Genomic DNA, 19,477 nt, shown 5'->3' on the forward strand with positions numbered 1-19,477 from the left:
CCAACTTGAGGCCCTTCAGATGTGTTGGCCTGCAGCTTCCACCGATAGGCCCCAGACAGCCAAGGGGCATCGGGCTGAGGAAGGCGGGAGTCGCTTGTGCCAGCCTGCGGAGTCTGGGTCTGCGGGCAGCTGCACCAACTGAAGGCTGCAGCAGCCTCGGCATGGAGCCAAGTCCAGCCTTGGTGTAGCGGGAGCTGATGCTGGTGGAAGGCTTTTTCCAATGAGGCTGTTGTGCATGTTGGGAGCCGCACCTGGAGCTGCCCCTCCCCAGCCTGCAGCCATCCCGGTGCTCAGAGCCCTGGCGTCCTTCCCAGAGCCTCACCCAGAGCGGGGCCACACCTGCTGCCATGGCAGTGCCTCCCCCAGTAAGGAAATGCTGGCACCCAGATGCTGCTGAGCTCAGCAAAGCCAGCTGCCGCCTGGGCTGCGGTTTTGCTCTGCATGGCCCAGATCTGCAGGATCCCAAATACTGCCACTTTTGGCCCACATAAGCCTGCGTGGGAGCTTGATTTGATCCCCACTATTCTTTAAAGGCAGGGGGTCCCTGCTGTTGGTGAAGACCTCCTCCTGAAACACTTCCAGTTTTTATCCTCGGTTGTTTGTGCCTGGAGTGATTGAGTTCTGCAAGATTTGGAAACAGGTGAAGGACAACAGAGGCTGACGGGTCCATCTGTCAACATCTCAGTTGCATTAGGAAGTTGGAGTGTGTATTCTTTTAAGTATTAAACACTGTGAAAATAAGGGATGGTCTTTCAGAATAAGGGATATCTGGTAGGGGAAGGCAAAGGAGCCCAGTACAAGAGGATGAATGCTGATGGGAATTGCAGGCTGAAATATCTAGAGGGCCAGACATTCCCCAGCCTTGAGCTGGAGTATTGAATCTCTTTAATTTCCCGTCTCTAGACTTGCCTAGCTTCTTGACCTGGCTCAGTTCATTGGGTTGCAAGATTAAGAATTCAAAAAGAAATACTAAGGACTTTGAAGTGTACCTTCCAGAGATGTTCAGAAATTAGAGGAGCTGCTTACAGCAGGGGTAGGCAATATATGGCCCCCCAGTTCCTTTTTCCCTACAAGCCCACTCACGCCTAGCCAGCATAGCCGGTGGTGAAGGATAATAGGAGTTGTATGCCAAAATGAGTGCCTTCAAACCAATGGTGCTATTTATGTAAAAGCTCCCTGGGGGTCCAGTGTACCTCTCATATTTTGGGTAGGTCTGTCCCTGAAATTCTCATTGTTCTTTTTTCCTCTTCTCAGGTGAAGCTCAAGCTGAGGAGGTGAACCTTGGGGCCGGTGCGACATCCTTCTTGCTCAGCAACCTTCGCCCCAACACCGAGTATGTGGTCACGCTGTATCCCCTGCACCCACGTCAGACCATAGCACCCGCTGTAGTCAGTGGCCGAACATGTAAGTCCTTGTCTGGCTGACCACAAGCGAAGCCTGGAGACATGGGAAGAGAAAAATTATTCTCAGGGAATGTAGACCTGGCATGGAACTTGTTTGGGGAGAGCAGCATTACTTCCAGATTAATGACCTGTAATGACCACTTGGCACTTAGCCAGCCTTCTCTTTCCAGGCTGAGTGCTCTGTGTAAGGGGTGAAGAGGTTGTTTGAGTAACTCATCAGAAGCGTCAGGACTGGCCTTTCTAGCAGTGGTGTGCCAGATCGGAATCACTGCTCACACCAAACTGTTTGGACGAGCTTTTCAGCGTATGTCAGGGGTGCTGAACCTCTTCAGCTTCAGTGCCGAATTCGGTTTTGGAGATGCTCTTGGGGGTTGTGTTCTAGCAGTGTGTGGGACTGAAGACAAAAGGAACGGGGCCCAAGAGATGAGCTTATTTTAGCTTAAAGCACTTGCTGCTGGTTACGAAGACTTAAAATAGGCATTTTAGCCCTTTTGTTGTTGCTCCAGGCCATCAATTTGTCTCTGATTCCTGGAAGTCCTATGCATGAGTACCTCCCCAGACGCCCTATCCTTAACAGCCCTGCTCGGATTTGGTCTACCCAAGGCTGTGGCTTCTTTTATAGAACCAGCCTGTTGCATATTGGGATTTCAGCCTTTTGGAATGGCTGGGAAACCTGGCAAAAACTGGGAGACTGCCAGACAATTCGTGACTGAGGAAAAGAGGTGTGTCCCTCTGGGTAATCTGAGGAATGAATATGAGCTGCAGTCTGGAGTGTGGGCGTTTCTGGCGCTTGCCATCTGCATTCCGAACTAAAAGTTAGTCAGTAACGCGTAGCCCGATCATGGCCTTCAGGTGCATTTGAACCGAGGTGCAGGATGATCAGGAGAACTCACTTATTTTATAGCCTAGGCTAGGTATGTGCAAGGAACTGGTCTGGAGGTGGGAATCCACCCGAGTTCCTTAGCTTGGCTTCCCAGACTCTGGCCCACTTTCTCGCAGGCGTAAGTCCTCTTCGTGCCAAGCGATCACAGCAGCGTTCAGCAGGAAGCCAGTTCAAGAGGAGTTCTGCTTCCACACATGTGACTTGTGGGGTTTGCATACTTGGTGTGCTTTGCATAATGCCTTACATGCTTTGCATATTTTGCACAGAAAATCCATGCTTTTTGCAAACCGTTATGTGCTTTGCACAAAGAAGCTGCTGGTGCTACTGAGCATTTGCAGACTTGATTTCGGCTCAGTTTGGTCCCTGGCCACAGCTGAGTATGGGAAAGAAGTGCAGTGAACACAAGACAACTGGATTCCAGCCTGAACGTCACCTCACTAGCCTAGGCTAAGATACTCACAGCCCGTGCACAGGCTGTGAATGATATTTGCAGTGAATGGCTACTCTTTGCTCTATGAAGTCATCGTTGTGAGGCAGGAACAGATCTTCTGGCTGTACCAGGATTTTAGCTTGGGCCAAAGGTGGGGCTTGAAAAGCCTCTTAAATATTGAAATCAAACGCACAAGGGAAATCCTCGTATTTTGAGGTAATGGCTCTGACAGCACTTGTAGACTTTGTAGCATGAAGGGATAGTGGCAAGGATATTGCTTGTGTTGATAAATGTTGGTCCTTGGAGAATCATCGGCAGAGGCCAATATATTCTGCTACCACTTTGTGTAGCTTTCTCTCTTTCTCTGACTTTCTGCTTCAAGCATCTGCATCTGGTCACTGTTTGAGAGGAAGCGCTGAGTTTGGGGGATTGTTGGCTTAACCTGATGCGATGGCTGTGCAGTCCTGTACTGTGCATTCTTACTCAGAGGCAACTCCGGCTGAGTTCAGGGGGGTGACCTTCGAAGTGAGTAAGTGCAGGGCTGCAGCTTTACTGCTGAGGAACTGCTAGTGTCCATGCTTCGAGTTAGACACCTCAGGGCTGGGTTTTGATTTCCAGTCATTATGGAGATTTTTAGGATGCTAGACTCTTGCTGTTGTCATCCTATTTTCTATTTTTAAAGTAATTAATAGAACTCTTAAGCAACAAGCAAAGAATACAACCTAGTATTAGATGTACAAAAGGTTTTTAATCTTCTAAAAATAAGTCGTGACGTGTGTGACTGGGTTTGCTTAGACAGATCTGTGTTGATGAAGGGGTGGCTGCCGGCAGGCAGATGCCTTTCCAATGGAAGTGATGAAAGGAGGCCATTGAGATTTAAAAAACAGAAAAGCAGTTCTGGTTTTACCAGTCCTTTAGGGAGTCAAAGTTGAAATGCTAATTTCTTCATAATTACCCCCATCTTTTTTCCTGGGATACCAGGACATGTGTGTGGAGAAGATGGGAAAACTTTCAGCATTTGCTAGGTCAAGCCAAGCTGTACCTAATAAGGAGATCACAAGAGCTTCATAGAGAAGGTTTCTCAAATCATCTGCAAAGAGAAGGCAACATGGGCTCAAACTGAATCGCCTGAGCTTTACTTTTTGCCTATGTCTTGCAAGACCCATTCCTATACATTAGCATTATCCTCTTTACCCATCAACATTGGATGCAAGCTCACCCCTGGACATATAGAAGCATCGCTGGCACCCCTCTCTATTTCTTCAACTTTTTAATGCCTTATTTTTAAATTGGTTTTCTCAACCGTTTCATTACTTCAGTGCATGATCTGCAAGCAGGATTGATTCCTCTCATACATGACCAGCAAGGTGCATGTTAAGACATGTTAACCTATATTTATTCATGTCATGTGAATGAGTTGTATTCTTTCTTGTTGAGCAGATATTTCAGTAGCTTGCCCAAGGAGGGGCAACTGTGGATGCCCTGGTGTTTTTAGACTGTGACTCCCATCAGCCTTAGCCAGTACAGTGAGGGATGCTGCAGTCCAGTTATACCTGGAGGGCCAGCCTGAGCTCACCTGCGACAGGCACCCCTGAGTCCAGTGCAGTCCCCAGGCTGGGCTGCCTCAGGGTTGCTTGCCTCTAAATCCATTCCTGATCAGAGGGCTAAGGGGTATCGCTCTTTCCCCTGTCCATCTGGTATCGTCGCATGTGCACGCTGGAGCCTCTGAGAGGTACAAGGGACTGGTGCAACATAGTTTAGTTTAGTTGCAAATACTGGAAACTCCCCTTGCCCAATTCTATTTAAACTTTTGAATTCTGCGGGAGGGCGGCTTATTGTGTGTTACCTGGCAAATGTAACAGGACCCTACTTCTCTCTGTTGGCCTTGGCCTTCTCTGTCCTCAGCGAGTTTGGCAGGAGTCCAGCAGCTGTCTGCCCAGAACATCTCCTCCCAGGGCATGCTGGTGGCCTGGCGGGGCGTGAGTGGAGCAACTGGGTACCGCATCACGTGGGCCCTCCTCTCAGGTAAGGCTTCCGGACTGCCCCTTTTCTCCCTGGGCTCCAGCATCAGGAAGCTCCAGCACAGTAGCCTTAGTGGTTCAGCTCAACCATCACCATGCCAAAGTTCAGCCTTTCCCAACCTGGTGCTCTCCAGATGTGCTGGGTGGCCAGCAGTATTGCTAGGAGAAGCTGATGGGAGTTGCCATGCTACACATCCGGAGGGTAGCAGTTTGGAGAAGGGTGCTGCACATCTCGTATTTCTCATAGTCCCTCCTTAACTGTTTGGAGATCTTGCAGAATTTCAGTGTTACTTTCACTCTCCAAATGGTTCACAGGGCTTATGAAGTACCAGGGCTTCAGTCATCAGGAAAGGGGAGGCAGTTATTTAATGAACAGGTACATTTGAAGGCTTTCCCTGAAGGTTCTGGCAGGAGGAGAAATGCAGCAGGAGGAGGGGTTTGGTAGGAAATGTGTTGATTCGTAACAGCGCCCCACAAAAAGTCTCTGGATCCACCAGTACTACTGTGTTCACGTTTCAACATCATTGCCATCTTGCCATAACTGCATCTTGAATAATTCCTATCTCAAGATGTACAGAGCAGTACTTAAACGCTGTCATATCTGAAGCCTGACTGTGTCTTCATGGCGTCTCCTGGAAAACTCGCCACACGTGTGCAGCCACCCTAAATTTAAAGCATCATCCAGACACGACTTGCAGAGTCGGTTGTATCACCACCGAATTCCAGTTCTCTCATCATTTATTCCATGCATTGACTGCAGCCATTCCGTGTGCTCGCAAGCGCTATTGTGGCACCGTTGACAGAGACTTGGATTTGCGCTCAGGAGGCCTGCGCACCACGCTCTGTTCGGCCACAAAGGCCTCTGACCTGAAGTAGGTTTAACCGTGCCACTTAGCCAGACAGAGGGAGCCCAAGATCAGCCTAAATGTAATGCATCCACATATTTCAACTTTAGCTTCTTGGGGGAACAGTGAGAGAGATAGTATTGCACAAAATGGCCAGTTTGTTCCAAGGAACACTTTCTTCCTTCGCATTGTCATGACTTTATTTGGTATTGACTTCAAGACGGGGTGAGGTGCAGCATGGTGACTTTGCAGGTAGGCTGAAATGGGGAGTTCTGTTGGCTGTAAAATACTCTTCCGCTAGCTGTGCAAACATTGTGCCTTAGGACACACCCTGTGAAGCTTAGCTTAGAAGACAGCTCTGTATGTTTCTCTCTAAGTTAGGGGTGTATGATCCACACGCCCTTTTAATGCATGCAGCTCCTGTGAGATCGCCTGGTGAACTTAGCCACATATATCAGGGATAGGCAGCTGTTGTTTGTTGAGAGCCAGGTCCCCTCATGGGTAATTGGGTGCCTACTAGTGGCAGGCGTGGGCGAAGCCACCAGTGGCCACCTGGTCACAGCCAAAAGTGGGCGAGCCAACATTTTCCTCTTCTGCGACGTTTCTCTCCCTCTCCCTCTGCCTTCCTACCCAACAGGGTGTTGGGGAAGGAACAGATCATCTCTTGTTAGAGGTCAGAACTGATTGCATGGGGAAGACTTTTGGAATAAGACTGAGGGGCCCAAGTTACCCTTCTCTGAATTACAAGGGGAATTTCAGTGCTGCCGGGTTGGTTTGTTTTTTTAATTGTTGGTCTCTGCTTCCACAGGTCAAGGTATTCAGCAAACTGATGTTGATTCGAGCAAGAATTCTTTCCTGTTGACTGGACTGCAACCTAACACAGATTACTTGGTGACTGTTACTCCGCTCTATGGCCAAGTGGAAGGGCCCAGAGCATCCATCAGGAGGAGAACTGGTGTGTGCATGAGGCAGTATGTTGTTGTTGCTGCTGCTGCTGCTAAAAGCAGTGTGGGCTGAGCAAAGTCAGACCTATACTTCCATTGCTGGCCCATTCAGCATTCTGTCTGCAAGCTGGTTTATAATGTGTTAGCTTATTTAAACCCTGAGATAGCAGAATGAAAGTTGGTAGACATGTTCAGGGTACAATTCTATTTCTAGTTCAAACACCAGCTCACTTGGCCACCTATTCAAAAGAGGGAGGGAAATGCAAAATACAAGAGTGAGCCATAGGAATGTATGCATATTGAAGACAATATTGGGTATTTCAAGTGCAAAGTCTAGCTAGAACTTTTCTTAAAAGGGGTGTTGGGGGAGAGACTGGGATTTGCTATATTGCTGGAATTTAGTGCTGTTTGGCTGTTTTGTTTTTTCATTGATGAACTTCTAGTCAGAGACTTAGATTTGAAGCATATTTGGAGGCCAAATAATTAATCACTACCTTACTGGGCTTTTCTATGGATAACACAGATCTCTTCTGAGTCCAGTCTGTCTTTGCTCTTTTTAGAAGCCCTCGTCGTACAGATTTTGAGGACCATCAGTGTTGACCCAACTTCTATCCAGGTGGCTTGGAACATCATTCCTAATGCCCGGGGCTATAGGCTGGAGTGGAGAAAAGCGACAGGTAGGCTGGCCAGACAGCGGCAGTGCGTGAAAAAGAGCCTGCCAGCGCTAGCTGGAGAGGCTTCCTGCTGCAGACCTCCTGGGAGCAAGTCCTAAGCGATTCCCTTTTCTTTTCCCAAACAAGGTGTTTCTTGGATGAGGCCTCTGAGTGTCTGCCAATGGTCTAAGGATCGCCTCTTCTCTAAAGCTACCTTTCCCAGCCTTGTGCTTTCCAAATGGGTTGGACTACAGCACTGGTCATCCTCAGTCAGCACATGGAGTGTGCTCACTGGGGATGATGGGGCTTATACTCCAATTCTCATTTCGGTATGGATTTATTTTATTTTGCACTTCTGAACCTCTATGCAAACCAAAATTCAGTTCTCATTTGGAATTCACTCTTCTGGAGTAGAATGCTCCGTTTTTCAGTGATGCTCTCCAATAAAGAAGAAAATAAGTGTATACAAAAATGTACAAGTTAAGGAAGATAAAATTAAAATGCATTATGTTAAGAAAATTGCTTGCCAAAATGTGCATATAAAATATGTATACAAGACCAAAATTAAGAAATATGCTCAAAAATGCTTATGAAGTCTGAAGTTAAAATGAGAGATTCTCCCCACGTTTGAGACAAACTGAATTTAAGATTGGGAAACATAAGCAACTGAGAGCAACTGAGCTTGAGGATTGGAGTTAGGGATTGTGTTTGTGTATGTCATACTTCCCAGTTCTTCCTTCTGCTGCTGCCCAGGTGTGGATTCCCCCAAGACTGCTTCCCTGCCCACCAAGGAGAACAGCTACACTCTGACAGGCCTGCAGCCGGGCACGGAATATCACATCACCCTCTACACCTTGTATGATGGCAAGGAGGTGGCGACGCCAGTTACCATCTCACAGACAGGTGAGTGCATAACAGATGGATGTCTGGTGCTACTTGCTACACTAGGCTGTGGGCAAAGAACTTGTCTAGATAATTCTGGGGGTTCCTTGCAGTCCAGCTCAGATTAGATATTTAAATTGGAGCACCTGAAGTTTTTCTAGTGGGCATTATTCCTGATAATTTTGATAAACAAGCTATATACCTGATTCTGCATGTAATTGCTGCGGCAAGGATTGTATTTGCCCAACATTGGAGGAGTGAAAAGCCACCTACTGAAGAACTGATCTTAAAAAAGATTTTGGACTGTGTAGAAATGGACAGATTGACCTTGTCTCTGAAGGTGAAGGAGGATACATATTTCTATCAAACTTGGAACTTTTTTTACTATTGGCTAGAGAAACAGGACTATGCTTAGATTTGAATATGGTTATGGACTTTTAAAAAGAGTGAGATGCTGACCCAGTATGTCCGATGTCTTAAATGACTGATGTTTTTAGTGTTAGTTTCTAGAAAAAATAATAAAATTTATTTTAAAAAAAGGATACTTAAATTGGAGCATCAGCTTCGAAAGAAAAATGCAAGTCATACAGTGTCAACACACCATGTTGAAGCGCTTCCGCTCACAGCACCCATTTAAGCAACGGACTGAAAATGGCTGTGAATACTGAAGCATGCGAACTTGTAGCAGAGCGCAGGGGGCTTGAGGTTATGGGAAGGGTCTGGACACACCTCTTCCGGCCTTGCAGTTGCTGAGTTACTGTTCTTAGAAAAGTCAGCAATGGGATCAGTGGTCGAATGCTCGCTGTGCTGGCCACGTCTCTTCAGAACAGCTCTCTAAGGCTTCTTGTAGCCTAGCTGTGCCCTGTGGTTGTGTTGGATTACAGCTCCTGTTGCTCCCAGCCCCCTGTCTGGGAAGTCTCGTCCAAAAACATCCAAAGGGTGTCAGGGTGGGGAAGGTTGGGCTAGTCAAGCAAAAGCAAGGATTGCAGATTAGCTTGGCCTTCAGTACTACCAGCCCATCTTAACACTAACTGAGTTAGTTTCATGGCTTTGAATTTCCCCCCTGTTTTCAGCTCACCTGTACCAGAGTCCTTGCTCTGGCGGGCCTTCTCTGTGGCTTGGCCTTGCAACATGTGAGAACTGGGTTTGGCCTGGCCTGGTTTTGCTCAGCCACAGAGGTGTCTTCTTCCCATCCCTTCTGCTTCCTTCTGTAATGAGTCTTGTCGCAGCCTCCGCTGAGCTACATCCAGCTTCATGAGGTTACCTTTCCAGGAAGGCTGGCACCTTCGCTCCCCTTGCTGATTGACCTGACTCGGGGCTGCAATTTGTCTTGCAGAAGTTCTGTTGCCTGTGGGCGGCATCTCAGACTTGAGGATCGTTGAAACTATAGGAAACAGAATCCGACTAGCCTGGACGGGCGTCCCAGGGGCCACAGGGTATAAGATTGTGCTACGTAACACCCAGGGTAAGTATCCAGGGGGAAGCTGGTGGTTGGGGTTGGCTTCATGGGGGTGCTGCTTTCTCCTGGTGTACTACTAGAGTGTTGGACTAGGACTTGGAAGATCTGGATTCTCGTGCCCACTCTGACCATGATGCTCACGTGATGACTTTCGACCAGGCATTGAATTTCAGCCCAGCCTACTTCGCAGGTTTGTTGTGAAGATGAAATGCAGAGGAGGAGGATCGTCTAAGACACTTTGGAAGAAACATGGGACATAGATGTAGCAAAGAAATAAATAAAATCCAGATGCATCCACAGCTAGTAGGTGAAGAGGGAAAATCAGATTGGAACCAGAGAAGAGAGTCGTGCAAGGAAATTAAGCTGCATTTGGTGACAGCTGGATGCCCTGTTCTATCCAGATAGAGTTCCCCAGCAATCCCATATACTCTGTGCGTGTTTCCAGGCTTTACTCCCCAAACATGATGGCCAGGCACTCGCTCTTGTTTCAGAAAAGAATGAAATGGAGGTGCTCGACTAGGACCCAGGCAATGCACCAGCAAAGTAAAGTCAGGGAAGTCTTGCCCACGGACGGCCCCAGATACATGTACACGGCTGCTGTGTTCTCTCCTGCAGATGGCACCGAGAGGGTTCGGCACATCCCAGGCTCCCAGACCACGGAGGACCTCGTGGACCTGAAAGAGGATGTCGGCTACGTGGTGCGTGTGTCGGCTCTGGTCGGCAACCGCGAGGGGAGCGCCACCCCTCTCAATATCAGAATCCGTAAGTGTGAAGAGGCTCGAATGCAGGAGCAGAACCTCACAGGATCTGGTTGGAGCTCCGAGCTCAGGTTGCCCAGCAAGAGCTGCAAGAGATGCAGGCGGGACATTGCACCTGCCCTTATCCCTAATCAGAGCAGGGTAAAGGCATCTGAAATTCCCATACCTCAACTGGTAAAATCTTTAAATTCCTTTGACATGTAAAGGTATTTAAACTGTAAAGAGAAGGTACAGCAACCCGGATGTTCATGTTTTAAAAGTCTGCTTTTGTGTCTCCTGAATGCTTGGAATGAGCTTTGCTCATGTGTGTGGAAACTGTTACACTGAGGATTACTCCTGGGTAGATGTGCATAGCACTGAGATGTGCTTTATGTGCTTGGTCCGTAGAAATGACAGCTCGACTAAACCCATGTTGCTTTGCTCTCCCCCTCTGTGCTTGTGCTCAGCCCCTGAGCACCTTTCCTGGCCACAAAAAACTCTCCCATCCTTGATGGAGTGTGAGGGGGGGAAGTAGCAACACTTTCCGCACTCACGTTTCCTCTCCCAGTGAATTGATTAGAGGGACAGAACCTTGAGATATGCTAAGTACTGCTGATCAATGTTATTCATTTAAATTACTTGAAAGTAGACTTATAGACTAGCAGTCTACAAAAGTAATTAGCTTCCCAAGAACAGTGCCTATGTTAGTCCTGTGCAGAGTAGACCCATTGAAATGAAAAAGAGCTAAGTCAGGCACAACTGCATAATTTCCTTCCTTCTGCACTGTCCTTCTGTTTCTAAGAATTGCAAAAGCAGCTGATTTTTTAGTTTTGCTGTAACTGTTTCCTTCAGTTTTGGCCGGACACGCAAAGTGTGCCATTCCTTTTCACCTCTTCTGTTTGTGGGCTGTTGTCGGTCCTGCCAACCCTCACTCCTCCTGCGAGCTCAGCGCTTTCTTGTAACTTTGCCAGGCTGTTCCAGTAACGAGGCTTCTGTTCTTCTGTGCCAGGACCGGCTCTTGCAGGCACTGTCTCAAACCTGCGCATGGTGCCGGTGGGACTGGGTCGGGTCCGGCTTCTGTGGACTCCCATCACTCGGGCTACAGCTTACAAGCTGGTGATTGTCAACACCCAAGGTAGGGATTGTTCACTTCGTGTGACCATGTGATCTTCCATAATGAACACTTTGGTTTGTTTGGTGTGATGCTATGCTTTGCCCCTCCTGTGAGTGCTTGAGGTATGAATATGTGTGGAAATGGATGGGATTCCTGGGGGAAAAGGAGCTGGCATGTTCTGCTCTTCTGCAGGACATACAGGGATCTGGTGAGAGTTTATTAAACCAAGGGCTGCAGAGCCAAGGGCCAATCTGGCCTGCTGGGGTTACCTTGAAGGACCTACCATTTCCACTAGTTTTGCCCCGTTTCCCTTAACCACTGATGGTTGGGTGGTTTTGTAGCCTTTTTACAGTCCCTTCCCCCCATTTAAAATGTTTCAATTCCCTAGCAGCTCGAAGCTACCACACGCTGGGAGTTTTGGCCTGCCCATTTCGCTTCTGACTCCAGCACAACTGCAACTGGGATGTGGCCCCCAAGAGCATCTCCAAAATGGAATCCAGCCTTTGGCTGAGAGCGATTCTACGCTCCTGGCCCAAGCACTGCAGGGCATATGAAGTGCTCCTGAGAGTGTTTGGAGCGGGACGGAGAGCGCTTTTGTCTGACTTGTGCAGCGAGGCGAGGAAGTTGTGTTCGGTGTGGGTGGATGGAGTCACGAGAGCCTAGTTGGCAGAGGCTGATTCCATTTCCCCGGCATGTTTCTTCAGATGGCTCTGAGGAGACCAGGCGGATCGCTGGCGACCAGAGTTTCTTCGACCTGCAGGACCTGAAGGACGGTGTCACCTACTTGGTGCGGATCACGACAGTGTCAGGCAGCCAGGAGAGCCCCCCGGCCACCCTGACTTTCCAAGTGGGTATGTTCCCCCTCTGGGCCTGGGCTGCGTCATTCTCCATGCCAGCCTGGGCCAGGCCTCAGGCGCCTGGATCCCTGCAAAGCTCACCACGCCAGCACTGCAGGTTTTTTGCAGCAGGTAAAGGCCTGGCGCAACCTTGCCCCACTTGGTGCCCTGTGGATGCATCTGGCTGCAACCCCCATGCTGGCTGGGGGGATGTGGTCCAACACACCTGGAGAGCACCAGTGAGGCCTTGCTAAGTGTTTGGCCCACAGCAGCCCTGCAGCATGATGCTTCCTGTCCAGCATCTTTACTTGGCAGAGGTGGCTGTGGGCGAGCCGGTCTCTCCTGGCTGCGCTCGCCCACCGCACTGCGGCAATAATTGCTCTTTCATGCCTTTTGGGGAGTTGGACTGATTTCTGAGTTGAAATTCAAGAAGCCATTTAGAGTTTTCAATGTGTTCTGTAAATATGAGGTGGCTTCTGATTGCTTTCCCTATTACCTACCACCCTTCAGTGATACCTCTGACCTTGCAGAATCCCCCTCCGTGGGCCGCATCACCAACTTGGAGGCTGCTGCGGTCGGGTCCAACCAAGTGCGGGTGTCATGGAATCTGGTTGCTGGAGCTACTGGCTATAAGGTGACGTGGCGGCCGAGGGATGGTGAGTGGATTGTGCATCACAAGATGAATGTATTCTGGGTGCAGAAGCTCTCAATTTGGGGGCTTTCGTGCTGAAACCACTGCCAATTCTTGAAGCTCAAGTTGTGACAGTGACAAGGAGTTGTTTGCGCCAGCTCCCCTGGTGATGAGCTGTACCTGCGTCCACCACCGTTGCTGCTGGCGGTTGCCATTCTCTTCCTGGTGTCCCTGAGTTGCATTTCTAGAATTCCCTCTGTGTGGAAATTCCCTTAAGAGTTGGCTAAGGCCTTGCCGCTGAGGCAGAATTTGGCAACTGCCTTCCGACAGGCTGTAGTGAGACAGTGTTGATTATCCTGCACTTGTAGGATGGTGGTCCCCAATCTGAAGCCCCCCAGGTGTTTTAGACTACAACTCCCCAGCATTCCTAACCACTGGCCATGCTGGCTCAGGCGGATGAGAGCTGAAGTCATCTGCCAGGGAACTAGGTTGGGAAGGCTTCTGTAGAAGATGGTTTGGGATATATTGAAGAAGAGCCAAATGGGGCAACGGACCACCGTCTGCATGCCTCTGAGGCCTCGTCTCTTTGCTCCAGTTGCTACACTGCCACCACCAAATGATTTCTCTGTGTGCAGGAGAACTAGTAAGGGGACGGCTTACCTGAACCTCTGAACCATCAAAGATCCTTTCTAGGCAGGCTGCTGAGCAGCAAGCTCTTTTCAGTCTTGGAATTAAAAATACATTTTGGGCAGCCGCAGATAAAGGGCTGGATGCTGTTCCTGGAATCTCAAGGCAAAGCGTGTTAAAACAGGAGCGATGCTGTCCTTGGCTTTGTTGTAGTACGTAATTATAAGACAGAAGATGAAGAAAGCCTGCAAATGAGTATTCTGTGCAACTCATTCTTCTCATCTATTGAGGTGGCATATCAGACTAGGGCGTATTTTTCCTTAAGCTACGAAGTTACATGAAAAGAAAAGCTTCCAACTAAATAAGGGGTGGGCAGCCTGTGGCCTGCGGGGTGCAGCCGACCCCCATGTCCCTGTTGTGCCCTTTCCTGCCTCTTGTAACAGGAAGACAAACAAACAAGCCCCCCCCCCAGTTCCAAATACGAAGTGGGAATTACATCAAATGAAGCTTGCAGTTTGCCACCAATTTTTTCAGCATTGTAGTCCTCTATTCCATCATCACACAGTGCAAGAATGAGTCCACACCACACTGGCAGGACTGGTGTGTGTGTGTATGTGCAAATAGCCCTTGCACCAACTTGCAGTTGCAAATATCACTTCCCCTGTCCTTCCCTGTCCTGACATGAGTTGATGCCGGGTTAGCTGGGATGATGATGCTAGGCTGGGGCTCCTGTTTTCCCTCCTACTGATTTTTTGAATGGTAAGCATCACATGCCACATCTTACACATCTCTTCTAATGTTAATAATGCTTTTTGTTTCATAAAGTTAGCTAAACAAACCTAAGCAGCAGCGAGCAAATTACCAATCAAGCATGTAGGGCTGATGTTTCCGAACGATCTGACTCAGTGCATTGTTGAGTCTCCCAGGCTCTGACTCATCTGCTCCCTCCCAGAGGAAAGGAAAGCGTCTGCATCTCTGCCTCCACGGCAGGGGATGCGGCAGGCAGGCAGTGCTCCGCTCAGCAGGCCGTCCCTGCCCACAGGCCCACTCCTTTCTCCCTTGCCTTGGTCTGCAGCTTGCATTCCTTCGCACAGCAGCATCTCTCTCTTTCATTCTCTCTCTCCCAATCTCTCTCTCTCTCTCACAGGCAGGCAGGCGGGCGGGCAGGCACACTCTCAAGGTTGCACAATATATTGTTACCGCTAAGAAAATCTGTGCCTTGGAGGGATGTAATTATTTACAGTCTTCCGGCTGCACACAAACTTTTCCATAAGCAAGGAAGCTGTTCTGTTGATTGGAGCAGAAGCCTCTGCTTTCACTCGACTCGACGTGTGTGGAGAAAGGAGCTTCCGAGAGCTGCTCTCCGGCGGCTCCAAGCAGGGAGCTCCCGAGCTGCCACGGCGCACCCTTGCTTGTGGAACCTGCTGCCTTCAGCTTGCTGTCCTCCTCTCCTCTGCACCCCAGGTCAAGAGATTGCTCGTGTCCTGCCAGCCGATGCAAGCTCCTACATAATTGAGGGCTTAAGGCCGGGGGTGACCTACATCATCGGGCTCTCAGCCTTGGTTGGCAGCAGAGAAGGGAGCCCCGTCACCACCACAGCTACGACAGGTGAGCCCAGTAGTCCTGGCTAGTGGGCAGCACTTCTCTCTCTGCTGCCCGTGGGTCCACCTGGATGGCCCCTTTCTCCATCACCCCTCTCTGTCCTTTGCACTACAGCCTCTGAGCAGGTGGGAGCGGTCACCAGCCTTCGAGTCCTTGAATCCCGGAGCAATGTGGTGCGAGTCACATGGGTCGGCGTGCCTGGGGCGACCGCGTACAAGGTGGTGTGGAGCCGGCGTGACGGTAAAGTGGCTGTCCGTGTCTGTCGCCCTCCCGTGATGCTTGCAACAGTTCTGCTGCTGCTGCTGCAGGGGCTGCAGAAAAGCCCCGCGAGCTGCTGTGTGGGCTTGAAGGCCTTTGCACTGGCATTAGAGCCGGCTATTTGCAAGCCAACCCCCACCACCCCAGGATATTTCTAGTGTATCTTGGCCCCTCATATAAAATAGGTTAAGGTGATCGCTTTTCTTGGATTAGTACAATAGGACCATGTTATAGTGGGGTGGTGGAGAGGGCACATTCATGTATGCATTTATGTATTTGAGAAAAAAACCCACTCCTTAGAGTGCACTGCCATCACAAGGTAGCTTACAATATTACAAAAACATGGATATGCAAATTATCACACACACGCATGCACGCACACAGCAGCAGCAGCAGCAACTAATGATTGTTAAGCACCATGTAGAGAAGGAAATAAATGTGTCTTCAGGGGTTTTTTAAAGCTAGCCGTGATAAGCCCATAGCCATCTCCCTGGCGAAGGAGTTCCAAAAGCCGTGACTGGGAAAGCCCCATCCCTGGTACCCCGCAGACAAATGGGTCCTACTAATAGACCCTAGAGTAGGATGCCGACACGGATCTTATCATCCCATGTTTTCATCTTCCAGTAATCTTTCCTCAATTTAAGAAGGAGAAAAGTGCCGAAAGTAGAGGGAAAATGAGGATGAGGATAGATAGATGAGGATGGAATTTGTTAGGTGTTGAAGATGTTATCCTTTCAAAGCCTCAGTCATATATAGGATGGAAAATCGCTCTGGTGGAAGTACTATTTGAAGTAATGGTTAGTTAGTGTTAACAAGCTGTTCTAATATTTGTATTGTCCTGCTTCAGCTTCTTGGAATCATTTGTTCTGGTCAGAAAAGGGGAAAAATGAGAAACTGAAATACAGTTGGGAAAGGGAGGCAATATAAAACTTAAGTAACTTCTTTTTAACTCAAATTTGTTTGTACAGAATAATAAATTTAAATTATATTAAATTTGTTAATATAAACTACATCAGTATTACCCACTGTAGGTGCTACTGGACTTAGAGAAAAAAACACCATCAAACCATAGTATTGAAATTAATATATCCTACTGATGCCTTATCAAGATTTGTTTTTTTAATTCAAAAAATGCTTCAATGCTGAATTTCCAAAGCAAAGTGCATATATAACCTGATAAAAAGTAGATTTTGAATTCTACATTTTTTATCAAGTTTCCATTAGTGCACATTTTTATCTTAGTTGTAAGTAAAACTACCACAAAAGAAAACAAAAAAGTGGAGGACTGATCCATTTAGATGCTTGGATGGTTGGATGTTACTGGACTGATGTGTTGTTTTCCCCATGGCAAGGCTGTCCTTTGAGGATTAGCCAGCAGTGATGGCACCTGGTCACCCTTTTACACTCGTGTCTGTCACCTGCAGTGCTCTGACGCAGCTTTAGCCCCCTCTTCTAACTAGGAAAGTAACATTCTCTTCCTTTTGAAGGGGGACCTGAAAACAGCAGGGTGCTCACAGGAAACACCAATTCCTTTGATATCCTTAACCTGGAAGGAGGGGTCAGCTACACAGTGAAGGTCACAGCGCTGATTGGAAACCGGGAAGGAGACCCTGTGTCTATTACGGTCACCACACGTAAGACTTTCTTGCTTGGACTTACGCGTCACATTTGCATTTCTTCCACCTGCCACTCCTTTCAAGGAGTTCTGGGTGGTATTTCAGCCTTGCTGCGACTCTGACTTTAGCTATGTTTGCTTCCCCCAGGCTAGCAGTGAGTAAGTCAACCTTTGAGCATACGCTTCCTAGCACAGTGCTGCAGGGGAGACCTCTGTCTCTTCCTATGTGGGGTTTTGCCTCCTGGGTTGATTACACGCATCATTATCTCAGAACCTCTCTGGAAGCAAAGACTTCGAATGGGGTGTGGATTCTGGTTCTTTGAAGATGCTTGTCCAAGGAGGGTGCAGGTGTCATTGTCTAAACAAGAGGAGCTGTTTACCTTTTACCCCGTGTTAATAGGTGAAGTAGGCTCTGGAAGTGTCATACAGCAAGGATCCCCCTACTTTTCTGGGACTATGGGCACATTTGGAATTGCAAGGTTGTGCTGTGTGTGCTTTCCCAGAATGGCTACCATGGTGAAGAAAGCCGGCCATCAAACTCTCATTTCCCACAAGGCAAATGGGTGAGACTAAAAGAAAAGCTGCTTGCTAAAGAACCTCAGGACAAGGCAGAGGTGAAATGTGAGCGCCAAAGCACAAAACCATTCGCCTGAACCGAACACGACCACTCTTCCGAAGAAGGCAGCGCTTCATGTTGCAGCATGCCAGGCTTGCAGTTTAGTTTAAAAATACTTAAGGAATACTATACAAACTGGAAAGGCGGAGGACCTCGTGGGAACCAAGGAAGGTGTCGGCAGGCACACTGCTGTTCATGGGCATCAGGCTGGCAGACCTGAGCTTTACAGGGTGAATCTTGGCATTTCTTCCATTCCTCGCAGCAAAGTTTGTGCTCATCCGGACTGCACCTGAGGAACCGTTCCTTCTGCTAGACCTTCTTCTGTTTGGTGAGGAGCTAATGCCTGACGTCTTCTTCTTCTACTCATCTTCCCACTTTTCTTTTCAGCAAGAGTCCCGGTTCAACCAGTTGGGAATCTGCGTGTGATTGACTCCTCAGAGAAGCGTATCCGACTGGAATGGAGCCCAGTGCCTGGCAGCACAGGCTATCGACTTACCTGGCGGCCAGCAGAGGGTGAGTACCTCCTCACATCCCCCCCCCTCACTTTAATGCCATCCAGCACCCAGGACATTAACCGCTTCTCTCGCATGGGACAGATGGTCAGGAGAGGAGCCAGCTGCTGCCAGCCGGCATCAACACCTATGACATCGAAGATCTGCAGCCAGGAGGGCGCTACGAAATTCGAATCACAAGCCTCCAAGGCAGCCAGGAGAGTGAAGCTGTGTCCATTGTGGCTACCACTGGTGAGACCAGGGTCCCTCCCGCTGCCAAGGTGGCTCCAGTCTCCCCAGGCAGTGGCAGTCCTCTGTTAGCCAGAGATGAGGCATGGTATCTGCCTCTTACTGGGCTCGGTAACTGGCCCTGGCCCCTGGGCAGAGGCCTGCATCAGGCTTAGCTCTGCTCGGAAGAAGGAAGCCATCTCCTGGTGGCGTCATGGAATTGCATTTCCCCAGAGTTAAAATCCCCTGGATATTTGTCATGTGTGACTTCCTGGAAGAGTAGATTATAAAAGCTGTAATTTTACACCAACACTTTGAGAGTGTTGGTAGACAGAGGAGTGATACATTTAAAAATGACATTCCTAATGCCATTCATTAGGAAGACACTTAAATGATGCCACCTGTGATCCTTGGATACATGGGTCTTCTATTGGCTTCCCCAAAGGATTGGAATCCACTCACTGTTTTCAGCTCCATTTTACAGTAATATTATTTTCACTTCCACAGCTGCATTTATAGGTGGCTATGTTTCATATTTTGCATTGCCTTCCCACACTATAGTGCCCGTACTGATGTGTGCCTGAGCAGCGCCAGCAGCTTGTGGCATACACAATGCTGGTATGCATATGTCTTTGCAATGAAAACACATCTTTCTTCACACGCTTCTAATCACTGCTCTAGCACATTTGCCTGGAAATGCCTCCCGGAGGAGTTAATGGCACTAAGAGGGATGCGTCACTGGTGTGATGATCATGGTCAGCAGCTGGGAGTACGAACTCTCAGCTGCTTCTTCGAGGAAGGCAGAGTTTGCCCTTCCAGCTCAGTGACCGAAGGCTCCAGCTCACCATTATCCACCTTCCTTTGCAGCTGAGAGCCGAGTGTCCAATTTCCGGATCACCGAGACCCTGAAGGATTCCATTACATTGACCTGGACGCCAGTTTCTGGGGCCTCTGGCTATTTCCTCTCCTGGGAATCTCCAAGAGGTAATGGCCTTACAGGAGGAGGAGAGGGCCAAGCTAGGGCATCGGCGATGTAGGGGGAGGAAACGCTGACGTGCCATTGTCCCATCAGACGCTGTGCAGCTGACGACCAGGTGCAGAAAGCCAGTCTGCAGTTAGCAAAAGTAGTTCTCATGTCCTGGGTTCATCAATATAGCCTACCTTTGCTACCTTTACCTTAGACTCCCTCCCTGTTTTATCCA

At 48.8% G+C, this 19,477-nt stretch overlaps 1 protein-coding gene across 1 annotated transcript in view; it reads left to right on the forward strand.

Moving 5' to 3' along the window:
- The window catches only part of COL7A1 (collagen type VII alpha 1 chain), a 117,202-nt gene that overhangs the window by 13,144 nt on the left and 84,581 nt on the right, over positions 1-19,477 (forward strand). Inside the window, exons 9-22 of the mRNA XM_044451519.1 lie at positions 4,642-4,741; positions 7,087-7,203; positions 7,933-8,082; positions 9,398-9,526; positions 10,136-10,282; positions 11,267-11,392; positions 12,076-12,222; positions 12,738-12,863; positions 14,930-15,073; positions 15,182-15,307; positions 16,813-16,959; positions 17,944-18,069; positions 18,153-18,299; positions 19,143-19,259. Of these exons, the coding sequence (XP_044307454.1) occupies positions 4,642-4,741; positions 7,087-7,203; positions 7,933-8,082; positions 9,398-9,526; positions 10,136-10,282; positions 11,267-11,392; positions 12,076-12,222; positions 12,738-12,863; positions 14,930-15,073; positions 15,182-15,307; positions 16,813-16,959; positions 17,944-18,069; positions 18,153-18,299; positions 19,143-19,259 (1,849 nt within the window). The remainder of the gene's footprint in view (positions 1-4,641; positions 4,742-7,086; positions 7,204-7,932; positions 8,083-9,397; positions 9,527-10,135; positions 10,283-11,266; positions 11,393-12,075; positions 12,223-12,737; positions 12,864-14,929; positions 15,074-15,181; positions 15,308-16,812; positions 16,960-17,943; positions 18,070-18,152; positions 18,300-19,142; positions 19,260-19,477) is intronic.

This window comes from Varanus komodoensis, unplaced genomic scaffold (genome assembly GCF_004798865.1).
Source record: "Varanus komodoensis strain SLA01 unplaced genomic scaffold, ASM479886v1 scaffold6_2, whole genome shotgun sequence".
Taxonomy (NCBI): domain Eukaryota; kingdom Metazoa; phylum Chordata; class Lepidosauria; order Squamata; family Varanidae; genus Varanus; species Varanus komodoensis.